Source organism: Eublepharis macularius, chromosome 17 (assembly GCF_028583425.1).
Source record: "Eublepharis macularius isolate TG4126 chromosome 17, MPM_Emac_v1.0, whole genome shotgun sequence".
Classification (NCBI taxonomy): domain Eukaryota; kingdom Metazoa; phylum Chordata; class Lepidosauria; order Squamata; family Eublepharidae; genus Eublepharis; species Eublepharis macularius.
The window spans coordinates 22,713,773-22,726,445 of NC_072806.1; the positions used below are offsets into that span (position 1 = coordinate 22,713,773).

Consider the following 12,673-nt stretch of genomic DNA (forward strand, 5'->3'; position numbering starts at 1 on the left):
GTGAAAGCCCGCTGGTGCCCGAAGGGAAGATACCTTTCTTCTCCATGCGTTTCATGTCCATTAGCTTCTCCACGTTGTTGGGATCGTTCAGCCACAGCTGCATGCGGACAAAGGGCTCCCGGCCCTTCAAGCTCAGCTTGTGCCAGGGCTTGGGGCGAGCCAGCAGGTCTGAGACCGAGCCTTGCGTTAGCCCCAGGATTGTCTCCCCAAACAGACGTTGACCTGCAAAGAGAGGCAAACCTCAATTGTACTTGTGCTGAGGCCAGGAGAGACAATGAGAAAGGGGATGCAAATAAAGGTTGGAGGGATGGGGGGCAAGGTCCTTGAACACCATGCCAGTTAAGCTGGTTGGACTCGTTTGTAAAGAAGTGACAAGGGCCACTATAAAAGAAGGCGGCCCTTCTAGGGACAGTGCCAGATTTCACGGAACCCCTTTTATATGCCAACCGAGAGTGGTGCCACAAAGCTTGCTTGGCTCTGGCAGAAGAACCAGGTGGCTGTGTGGACTGGTACCATTTTGAATGCACCCGCGTGGACAAAAAACATCCTTGCATGTACAGAAACAAAACCCAAGGAGATGAGTTCTATCCCAGCTTACCTCTTGTTTTTACAGTTTGTTATACAAGGAGCATTTTTGAAAAATGTGATCCCATACCTGCATTCTTGAAGCGGTACAAATCCATTCCACCACCCTTGCCATGCTGAATGCCAGATCAGGCCCAAAACACAAGGTAAGAGACGGTAAAATTCTGGATTGTACTGGCTTTAGACTGAATGCAGTGTGCACGTGTAATATTGTTGAATATTCAAAGACCCTCTCCTTGCATTTAGTAAATTGGCACAGGAGGGCGAGTGCTATGGTAAAACTCCTCCTGAGGAGCTATTATTCTACAAGAGGGGTTTTTATACTGTTGCAGAAGCATTCCAAAATCCAGCCTCAAGATGGTTCTGTCCAAAGGTCTACAGATCATCTTGTATAAATTGGAGAATGGTGCTGAACTAGGGCCGAGCACCAGCAATAGTGTTTGGTCTTCTCTGCACCACTTGTGCCTTTGTGTTCATGAACTGTGTTAATTTCTTTTCTCAGGTTGCCCTTAGAGAGCCTAAAGCAGTCTGCAGACCGACGTGGACTTAAAAAAAAAATCTGCCTCTTCCCTCCCCTGCTGAGAATGGCTATATCTATCAGTCTATATTTATCTAACATATGGCCTCACACACACCATCACTTTCCATTAGGAGAAATCGCCACAAAGGGACACTAACCACTGATATTTTGGAGTGGTGAAGCATCCCATTTGCAGATGTGACCTTTCCTCTTGGGAAAACTATTTCAGAAAACTACAGTTGTCCACGAAATGCTCACAGTGGTCTCAGCACATACGCCAAGTTCACAAGATCATTTCGCCCAAAACGCACATACCGAAAATGCATACAAATATCAATAACTCTTCCGTGCTGGAAAAATAATCCAGCAATACTCCTGTGCTGTGTGGGGTTTGCTCCTGGCTTTCTTCTCCAAGAGCTTCTCTTGCGTGAGGGACAGAACGTGCATGTCAGTCTCATCTACGACCTCCCTCATTGGCCACAACGATGGAAGGTGGGCCCATTTCCTTCTGAATGATTGCCCACAATACCGCCTCCACACCTGTATTCCCTGGATCAAGTAAAAGGGCTAGAAACCTTTTTTTTACAAAATGAAAGCTGGGAATCTGTGCCGATAGGAGGCATCCTCTGGAACTGAGCCAAAAGTGGATAACCCTGACGTATGGCAACTCTACGGCAGACAGAAAATACTACTCTAGTCAAGGACAGTCAGAATCTCAGAATTCATAGTTTGACCAATTCCAGAAACTTCATGTTGCCTGCTAGTTGCCAGAATTTGCCGCCCACCCCTGCTTCCCTTCTGACCCTAAGCGCACTCACTTTTGGTAGGTCACTAGCCCATGTTCTCAGCCTCCAGACCACGAGGTTTCTGGGTTCAAAACATGGAGACCCCGGCAAAAATTTACATCCAAATGAGTTCTCCACGTCACCCCCATTAACCTGCGCTTCTAATTATCTGGACGCTTGCGGCTTCCCTCCGATGCTTTTCAAGCCGCTGAGGTCATACTGAATTTAAGGTTTTTTTTCACTGGAAAATTCAGGGATTGATTCTCCCCAGCTGGAAGCACTTCCTGCCGCTGAAGGTGAGGACCTTACAACGGAGATAATGGAAACACAGAGCGGCAGCAGATTGAAACCATTCCCAGCCTGCGCTTTCTGCAGCCGGCTCTCGCCACTCAGAGCACGGCAGCTGCTCAAGCCGTACAGCGGACGGCTCCATAACAGCTCCGTTCCATTAAGCTAATCGAAACCGTTCAATCAATGACCCTCGTGCTCCCCCACCTCCCCCACCTCAGCTGCGCACATGCTGGAGCCTTTGGGACAGCATGCCGATTGATTCTGCAGCGAGTGTTTTTAAACCTCTTAGCGCAAGCGGACTTCTAAGGGGGTTGCGGATGGGATGTTTCTGAGAAATGGCCGTATTCCTTTGGGAAACTCTTCGTTAAGCTTGGGCCTTACATCCAGTTCCAATGATACTGACACAGGGAGAGCTTACCAGGGCTGTCACATGAAGGTGCCTTATACTAAATCAGACCATTGGCCCATTAAAGTCACTATTGTCTACTTGGACTGGCAGCAGCTGTCAAGCGTCTCAAGATCAAGCCTTTCACATCACCTCCGACTTGATCCTTACGGGTTCTGGAATCCACAGACTGCCAATCCCTGCTTTCCTTTGCAATATACAGACTATGACCCTCAGTTCCTGGGATGACCTCATCTACTTTGTTGGTAAATCTATTCTGTGCTGTCTAATGCAAAAATAAAAAATGGGAGGAACTTTAGGTCTCAGTGGAGATATCTCCCAATCCCATGGCCTGGAGGAGCAATAGAAACATCCAGCCAAATGAGCCCGCCCTTCGCCATAAAAGCCACTTGGGCAGCTATCCCTTTTCTTAGGACGAAAAAGGAGGGTAATACTTTCCTTCACCAGAACCGAGTAATCCCTTCTATATCTGCATGCGTAATTGACTGGCCTTCGTACAGTTAGAACAAACCACATGATATATTGAAGATCCATGACTGGATCTCATATAGTGTCATAAATGATTACTTTAACAATAAAAAGCAGGGGAGATCTAAGGTTGCTTTGCTGGGGCAGGAGAAACATAACTTCCCCCACACCCCATGCCAGGCCCCTAATAAAACTGCACCTCTGACTAAAGCTGCTATTACACCCCCCAGGGAGAAAAAAGTAAGGTATCCATAACTAGTTGTCCCCTCCCCCCAACATCAAGACGCAGCCTACTTATGGTGAGTTTGTAGGGTTTTCAAGGCAAGACATAATCAGAAGTGGTTTGCCATTGCCTGCCTCTGTGTGGCAATGGACTTCCCTGGTGGACTCCCATCCATGGTCAACCCTGCTTAGCTTCCAAGATCTCATGAGCCTGAGCTACACTCAATGCTATTGCCATTGCCACTGCGTGTCTCTGTGCGGCAATGGACTTCCCTGGTGGACTCCCATCCATGGTCAACCCTGCTTAGCTTCCAAGATCTCATGAGACTGAGCTACACTCAATGCTATTGCCATTGCCACTGCGTGTCTCTGTGTGGCAATGGACTTCCTTGGTGGACTCCCATCCATGGTCAACCCTGCTTAGCTTACAAGATCTGATGAGACTGAGCTACACTCAATGCTATTGCCATTGCCACTGTGTGTCTCTGTGTGGCAATGGACTTCCTTGGTGGACTCCCATCCATGGTCAACCCTGCTTAGCTTACAAGATCTGATGAGACTGAGCTACACTCAATGCTATTGCCATTGCCACTGTGTGTCTCTGTGTGGCAATGGACATCCTTGGTGGACTCCCATCCATGGTCAACCCTGCTTAGCTTCCAAGATCTGATGAGACTGAGCTACACTCAATGCTATTGCCATTGCCACTGCGTGTCTCTGTGTGGCAATGGACTTCCTTGGTGGACTCCCATCCAAGGTCAACCCTGCTTAACTTCCAAGATCTGATGCGACTGAACTACACTCAATGCCATTGCCATTGCCACTGCGTGTCTCTGTGTGGCAATGGACATCCTTGGTGGACTCCCATCCATGGTCAACCCTGCTTAACTTCCAAGATCTGATGAGACTGAGCTACACTCAATGCTATTGCCATTGCCACTGCGTGTCTCTGTGTGGCAATGGACTTCCTTGGTGGACTCCCATCCATGGTCAACCCTGCTTAACTTCCAAGATCTGATGCGACTGAACTACACTCAATGCCATTGCCATTGCCACTGCGTGTCTCTGTGTGGCAATGGACTTCCTTGGTGGACTCCCATCCATGGTCAACCCTGCTTAGCTTCCAAGATCTGATGAGACTGAGCTACACTCAATGCTATTGCCATTGCCACTGCGTGTCTCTGTGTGGCAATGGACTTCCTTGGTGGACTCTCATCCAAGGTCAACCCTGCTTAGCTTCCAAGATCTGATGAGACTGAGCTACACTGGGCCTTCCAGGTTAGGGCAACCCCTTGCAACCAGACAAACTTTTTTTCCCTGCCTGAGCCAACAGCAGCTCAGGAAGCAATCTCCTATGGTGAAATGGAAAGCAGGAAAAGAATCCCTTGCTCCAACGCGAGGGGTTGCATGCGATGGATCTGTTCCACTAACTCTGGTATCTTCCCTTGATTCAAGAGGGTCTTCCATGAGAGGAACAGCTAGTTGTAATGGGGGAAGGCATTTCCAATAGCGGAACAGATCCATGACATCCAAGCCAGCATCAGGAGATCCAGTCATGGATTCCCCCAACATAATCTGAAGTGTAGGAGGCTTATCATTCAGACATCCTTTTTATGTGGGCTTCCATTGTGAATCTACGTTTCTTATGGGCAGGGCTTTGATTAGGAGTACAGAAAATGATAAATCATTATTAGGGGAATCAGAGATATCATTAGAAAACAGGCCTGTTCTGACTCCAAAAGAAATGCTTGAAAGTCTGGGGGCAAATTCTGCTAGAAATCTCAGATGCCAGACAAGTGGATCAGTAAGGTCTTCAATGGCTGGGTGTGGCCCCGGCACTCTCACCACCATAATACAAAATAGTTAAACTTGCAGAACAAAAATATAGTAAGTGAAATTAGTCAAAATGTACACTAACTGTATAATTTCTGGTGGCCACAAACCAGAGTTTTTTTCTTGGTGAAGAATCCTGGGTTGCTTGGGCACAGAATTTTAATTGCCGTCAACACACAGGCTTGATTATGGACTGTTTGGAATGTGGCACCATGGTTGCTTACCTCTATCAGACAAGTTAAGAAAAGCACTGCTGGTTTTAAAGCACCCAAACCGTGCAGCTATAGTAGCTCTCCTGCAGATCTACTTCTAGGACCTGGTCATGGAGTCCGGATCAAAGAGTACTGGGAGAACAAGCCTAAATGTTAACTAATCCATGGCCTGCAAAGGGCAAAGCACGAGGTACCCCACAATTTTTTTTCCTGATGTCCTCGCAATTGGACAGCTTGTTTATTTTTCCAAGCAGGGCTTTTTTTCAGCTGGAACATGGTGGAACGGAGTTCCGGAACCTCTTGAAAATGGTCACATGGCTGGTGGCCCCGCCCCCTGATCTCCAGACAGAGGGGAGTTTAGATTGCCCTCTGCGTGAGGGCAATCTCAACTCCCCTCTGTCTGGAGATCAGGGGGTGGGGCCACCAGCCATGTGACCATTTTCTCCAACGGCAGCCCACTGAGTTCCACCACCTCTTTTCCCAGAAAAAAAGCCCTGTTTCCAAGTAACAAAATTGCTTGTAAGGAAGTTTACTAAGCCATGTGATTGCTACCCCAATGACCTATCGATACCCTTTTAACTTAGAAAAAAAGAAAAGAAAATGAAGGATAGGCCTCAAGTGACCTCCATGGAGCTGGGCTGAGACAGATACAGACAAACAAGAGATCCCAAAGAAAAGGCCCCTGGGCCAGGCTAAGAGATTTAACAAAACAGAGGGCAAAAAGGAAAATTGAAACGTAGTTCCACACCTAATGCAAGGTTTGGGGTACATTTCTTGCCTCTTCTGCTGCGTTTTAGGCTTGTCAGCCACGCTGTAGAGAAACAAAAATCATGGAAGGGGGAAAAAGATTTATGTAAAAAAGTGACATCAGAACAAGAGTAAATAAAAGTACTTTTAAACGTTCCTCCTGGAGCCCAGGAGGAAACAGAATCAGGGACCCTGGTTTTCTGCACACTCTGAACACGCCGAGAAATTTGGCTTCTGGTGTGGAATCCAGAGAAGACTACAGATTCTGGTTTGACTTTTACTTTTTATTAAAAAAAAAAAGTTTCTAGCCCTCATGGGCCTGGGAAAAACTTGAAAAAGCAAAGATAGCATCTGCTAGAGTTTGAGACTAGAAGGGAGTCAGGATGGGGAGGAACAGACTGTTTCACAGATCCCTGCCCCTACCTGTGGTCCACCAATGTACCTCAAATCCCCAGCCCTTCGCCCACATTCACAACACTTTCTGCTATAGTAGCTTGCAATTTGGAGTACCTGTTCTAGTCCAGGCAGCACTGCCTTAAATCGCTAATGCACCCCCTGAGGTTTAAAGTGAGTTTGCATCCACAAAGTCAATCCAGTATTCAGATAATGCAAAACCTGGTATTAAGTCTGCGCACTGTATACTTTGCTGCCTTTGGCTTTCCTGGTTGCAGAATGACTGTCAGTAAACCAGCGTCCCTTGCATATAGCATGCAACGACAATGCATATGAACACCTATGAGACCTGGTCTGCACCTCTCTTTTGGCAAGGCAAGACACAATGGAGAGGTAGGAGGACAGAGCCAATCATGTACCGTTTGAAGGTCCATCACCTTTGGTGGCTCAAAGTTACACATCCCAGCAAGGTCTGGAGAGCAGCCCTAAATTTTTCAACAGTGTGGGAAATGTAGGAAATGGTTGGTGAGCCAGTTTGATGTAGTGGTTAAGAGCACGGGACTCTAATCTGGAGAACGGGGTTTGATTCCCCACTCCTCCACTTGAAGCCAGCTGGGTGACCTTGGGTCAGTCACAGCTTCTAGGAGCTCTCTCAGCCCCACCCACCTCACAGGCCCAACTAAGAGGAATCCTGAAGGTAATGAAAGCTCTGAGAAAGGCAGTTTGCTGATCGACGGATGAGCTGCCAATATGGAGAAGGGATACCTGAACAGATAGCCCTGTTTTCCTTAATCCCCAGCTACACACTTTTTCAAGGTAGTGTCCACAGACCCAGTTTACATTTGGATTTGGCACTGTTAGAAGAACAATTATGCTCTACTATCAGAGTTCTAAGACAGTTTTGCTGAGCAGATATAGACCACCTCTGGGAAGTCCGGGAAGAAAAAGATATTTTGCAGCAATGTGTATGCGCAGCTATTGATGTCAAATTAAACAGAAGCCTGACGGCACCTTCAAGGCTTCTTAAAATTTATTTCACCACGAGCCTTCACGAGACAGAAAGATTCACGGAAGCTCACGCTGGAATAAAGTTTGTTCTTCCTTAGGGTGCCACTGGACTTCTCTATTTCATTTTGCTGCAATGGACTACTGTGGCTGCCCCTCTGGGTCTGACGCTAAATCTGACCCCCCCCCCTCTCAGATATAACCAAAAAAGCTGGCATCATTGTAGGGGTAATATATGGGAAATGACTCTGATCCCCTTGAAATGTTTTTCAAGAAAAGTAAACTGGGGAAATCACTTATTCAAATGATTAATGAAATGTTTTTCAGTATCAGCTCAATATTTGTTTCCTACCTGGTCATGATGAAAACCTTTACACATTATTTTGTAATTTTACAAAACTTTCCAGTTGCTTCCCGTTAGTACTATCATGCTACGGTATGAAATGTCATCCTAAAGAACGGTTGGCAGTAAAGTGGCGGGCATTTCACCTTCTCCCCCAAGGTTGAGGGGAGTCCGGGGTTCTTTTTGTCCCTAGCTGGCTGTCAGCCTACAACCCTAGTCTACGAGTATTTGATAACATGACCCTCTGGGCTGGAGAAGACAAAAGGCGGTGAAGACTGTGGATCACTCAGTGCTACTGCATTGTGGCTGGATTTCAAGCTGGCAATGTCTGGATGGCCAAATCATGCGGGTTTAATATGCCATCAAGTGGGTGCCAGCAGATACACACGTGTGTTAATTTAGACTCACTAAGGCTGTTACAGGTAGTGCTCATGTGATCCTAGCAACCAGGGCTTTTTTTCTGGGAAAAGAGGTGGTGGAACTCAGGACTGCACAATGATGTCACTTTGGGTCAGCTGGAACAAGGGGGGAGTTTTTCAAAGCTTAAATCGCCCTTGGTGAAAATGGTCACATGGCTGGTGGCCCCGCCCCCTGATCTCCAGACAGAGGGGAGTTTAGATCTAAACTCCTCTCTGTCTGGAGATCAGGGGAGTTTAGATCTAAACTCTCCTCTGTCTGGAGATCAGGGGAGTTCAGATCTAAACTCCTCTCTATCTGGAGATCAGGGGGCAGGGCCACTGGCCATGTGACCATTTTCAAGAGGTGCCGGAACTCCGTTCCACCGCGTTCCCGCTGAAAAAAAAGCCCTGCTAGCAAGCACCCGAGATTCAGAACCATCAGAGTCTGACCTAAAGCGATTTTAAAAAAGAGGACTTGAGTAATTAGGGGTTACTGATTTGTCACCTTGGGAGGGGTGATAGTGATGATAATGTACTTCTTGACACCCTTTTTTAATTTAAAATTTAATGGCACTCCAGCGTGGATCCTGTCTAACAAGAGCTTCTGCAGAGGCCCTTCTTGAAGAGCCCCCCATTTGCAGAGCTGAAGTGGGTAGCAACCAGAGACAGGGCCTTTTCTGGGATGTACTGTAACAACAGACTCCCTCGCCAAAGCTACCTGCCTGGTTTTTCGTATTTTGCCAGTCAAGGTTTTGGCTTTTCTTTTGCTGAAGTGGTTTGCCCCTTTATTATTTTTTTAAGTGTGGTTTTGTTTATGCCAGTTTCAGGAACTGCTCTGTTTTTTACTTATACGAAGCCAGTCATCAGATCAAGAATGCAGAGACAGAGGGAATTTCTACAAATCCTATTAATTTTCTTTATATTCAGCCTCCTTCATCTAGTTCCTTATATAGTTCCCAAGATCTCTTCATCCACAACCAGGTGCTGAGAAGACTGCTTAATGCTGCAACCCTAAATATGTTTACTTTGGAGTAAGCTCCACTGAAATCACAGGGATTTGTTTTTGACTAAACATGGATGGGATCGGCCATTAAGCACATTCGTGTTCCCAAAACAGTGCGTGCGCAGGAAATAATTTTAATAATCACAAGCAGTAAAAAGCAATTTACCGAGATTGTTGTCCGTGAGCACCTCTTTGACCCTCTTGGTGATGCCGTAAGTGTCCAGTTCTGGTGACATGGCGACCAGTTCCTGAATGCTGAGTGATGAATGGCCAGAAAGGGGCAATGGAGTGATGGACTGGGAATCGGAAGCTGACGGCTCACTCGACTCTTGCAGCTTGCCATCTTTATTCGTCTCGATGGCGGGGCAGGGTTGCTGGACCAGCTCCGTCAGGCTTTTCACGGATTCACTGGAGCTCATAGGGGACTCCGGAGCAGGACTGCAACTGGCGGAGGTCTTTGGGGTGCTTTCTGCAAATCAGCAGGGAAAGGGGAGCGGGGGACAGAAAACATGGTTTTAGCAAAACTCTTGTTCACCAAGCTTTTCTTTCTAGATTCCTACAAAGTAGTCAGTCAGACTGTTAGCCCATTCGGCACAGTGCTACGTATGACGGCTGGTCTTTCTCAGTCCAGCTACGCAAGATGCTTTTGCTAGAGAAACCACCTGCATACAGGCAAAGTATGAATTGTGCCCCTTCTTGTAACCTCCAGAGACGGAGGGGCTGAAACCAGCAGGCTGATGCTTCCTTTCCCCCGACTGTAAAGCAGCTTCTCACCAGCAACAATGGACTGCCCATCAGAGACACAAATGCAAGGGCTAAACCCTACAAGACACAGAATTGCCGACTCCCCCCCCCCCAAATACACTTAGTTAAAACTATTATGGGACCTAATAACATCAGCAGCACCATCTCGGGCTCCTCCACTTGCCCATCATCTAATTTAATATATGCCATCATGTGCCAACAATGCCCTTCTGCTATCGACGGTGGATAAATGTCTGGTCCCTATGTGAGAGAAACAATGGATACAAATCTGACACAGAAATTGCAACATTCAGAAACCAGTGGGGCAACATTTCAATCTTCCTGGACATACAGTTGCAGATCTGAAAGTTACTATTCTACAAAAAACTTCAAAGGAATATACAATATGAGAGAGATTAATTAGAAGTCATCAAGAAACTAACCACCACCTCTCACCCTGGCTTTAACAGAGACCTGGATTTGCTTAGTATAATTTCTAGTAGCTCAACAGGACCCACTAATTAGAATCTTTACTTGGCTCTTCTTAACATGTTGTATCATACTACAACCCTATACTAATGCCCATTAATTGTCTTATGCTTTAGACTATTTCTTCCTTGTTTAGAGGCTGGAACTTCTGACCTCACTCATTCTCCATTATGGGTAACAACCCAATCTGTTCCAGTTCTTTACACAAAAACATCTGAAAGATCAATGACTACATTCACACTAAGCCTCTCTCGGCCCCAACTCTTTCCTTCTCCAACCTCCGTACTTTCCCCTAGAAATATATAGAATATGTTTTCCTCTTCATAGTATCTGAAGAAGTGAATCACAAAAACTCGTGCTGGAATATATTTAAGATGCCCATGGACTTTTTGTTGTTGTTGCTACAATAGACTAACACTACTTATCCCTCTGGAAATCCCCTGCGCTGCCTTTATGCCAAAGCTCATAGGAGCAGCCTACTAGGAAATAAGTAAACTGCTCTTCCTTCTCTCCAAGAAGACTGTGGCTGAAGGACCCAGCCCTGCTTCTCAAGCTCTTTAAACTGGAGAACACTAAGAACTGAATGTGGGACTTCTTGCAAGCAAAGAGCCATGGCAGCTCCCCTGAAGGATTTTCCATGGCAGAAGTCTCAGTGCTATTTTCACACTGTAAGCAAGAGATTACAAGCAACATGCTAGCAAATTGGAACAAAAAACAAACATTAAAAAAACCCCACAGATCTGCTCCTTGGGTCAAAGATGATGTATCATCATTATGCCACCACACGAGTATGAAAAGATAAATATCAAGTCTTTCTTGATTCTCGTAAAGCATCTGAAAATGCCAAATACTTATAAAAGTACTTTAGAATAAACATGGAGCTGCAGCTGACAAAAAATGTTATTTCCCTTCCCTTGATGTTATTATGATAAGTAATTTCTCAGCTCATGCTAGGAGTAATCAATGAGATGGAGCCGGGCTGGGGAAACACATTGTCTAATGACTTCAAAACCTAGAGGACATTGCATTGTATGTTATGGAGAGAAACTTGACACAGGGCTGCCTTTAACAGCGGCAGACCTGCGCTTCCTAGAACTTGTAGTTTTGCCACGTAATATATTTATTTATTTCTATGCAACCTTTCCACCCAACTCAGGGTCCCTGAAATAAACATTTCAAACATCAAAACAGTATTTAAAATACAAATACATATACGCTATCTAAAACAATTAAATAAAACCTATAAACACATAAAACACACAAACAGGGAGGAGGATGAATCTGAGTTAGTGAGAGAGAGAATGCCAAACAAAATAAAAAAAGTCTTTACCCACTGGCGGGAGAATCTGATAGAGGGAGACAGACAAATCTCCCTGCTAGACTTAGGTCAAATCCACATTACTCATTCTAAGTCGCATGTTCCCCGCATTCTCCACGCAATCCCGAGTGCCGGTCACATTACCTCATTAAACAGACGCATTTCATTCACATTTCTCCCGAATATGTGGTCACAGGTTTTCAACGGGAGTTTCACAGTGGCCATGAACAGGCCAATGCGCAATTTACGCGTTTTTTTTAAAAATCACCCCCCTTCCTGTCTCTCCGGCCGTTCCGAGAGTTCCTATTGGCTGATTCAACTTGCAAGTGCTCCGTAGTCTGCAAAGACTGTTTTTGACTTCATAGCATTGGATTTATTGATTATGCTGTTTCTGAATCAAATCTGGTAGTTTGAAAAATCATTTTGGGGTGAATCCATCCTCAGAACGGACTCGCGAAACTTCCTTTTTAACTGTTTTTTATTTTTTTATTTTATATTACTGTAATATCGAAATTATGAAATATCGAAATAATGACACTCCAAGGAAGTGAAACTTCAGTAAAATTCAGGCACTGAACTGTCCTGCATAGGAAATGCCCACGAAAGCTTCCCACATGCTTCCAAATTTCCAAAAAAGAAACGGGAGAGAGCCATCAGTGCTGTCAGTGGGGGAAAGAGAGGCATCATTATCTTCAATTATGTTTCTTTATAAGGCAAGATCGAAATAACGGAAAAGTGCGCTCAAAATTTTTTTTAAAAAATGGGTGGGAAAAAAGGTCCCGCCCAAAAAAGTGGTTTTCGAGCAGCCGTGTGACCGGAGGGACGTGCGAGAAAGACGGATTGGAAGCAGGAATGTGAACGAAGAGGAAAAAATCGCAGATTGGAGGCAAACGGAAGATATCCGATAAACA

At 45.6% G+C, this 12,673-nt stretch overlaps 1 protein-coding gene across 2 annotated transcripts in view; it reads right to left on the reverse strand.

Moving 5' to 3' along the window:
- CUX1 (cut like homeobox 1) overlaps positions 1-12,673 on the reverse strand; it is a 332,631-nt gene that overhangs the window by 48,749 nt on the left and 271,209 nt on the right. Inside the window, exons 21-22 of one of the 2 annotated variants that reach the window (XM_055001347.1) lie at positions 9,378-9,680; positions 34-222 (exon numbers count right to left, since the gene is read on the reverse strand). The exons of the other annotated variant lie outside the window; for it this stretch is intronic. Of the exons in view, the coding sequence (XP_054857322.1) occupies positions 34-222; positions 9,378-9,680 (492 nt within the window). The remainder of the gene's footprint in view (positions 1-33; positions 223-9,377; positions 9,681-12,673) is intronic. 2 annotated transcript variants of the gene reach the window in all.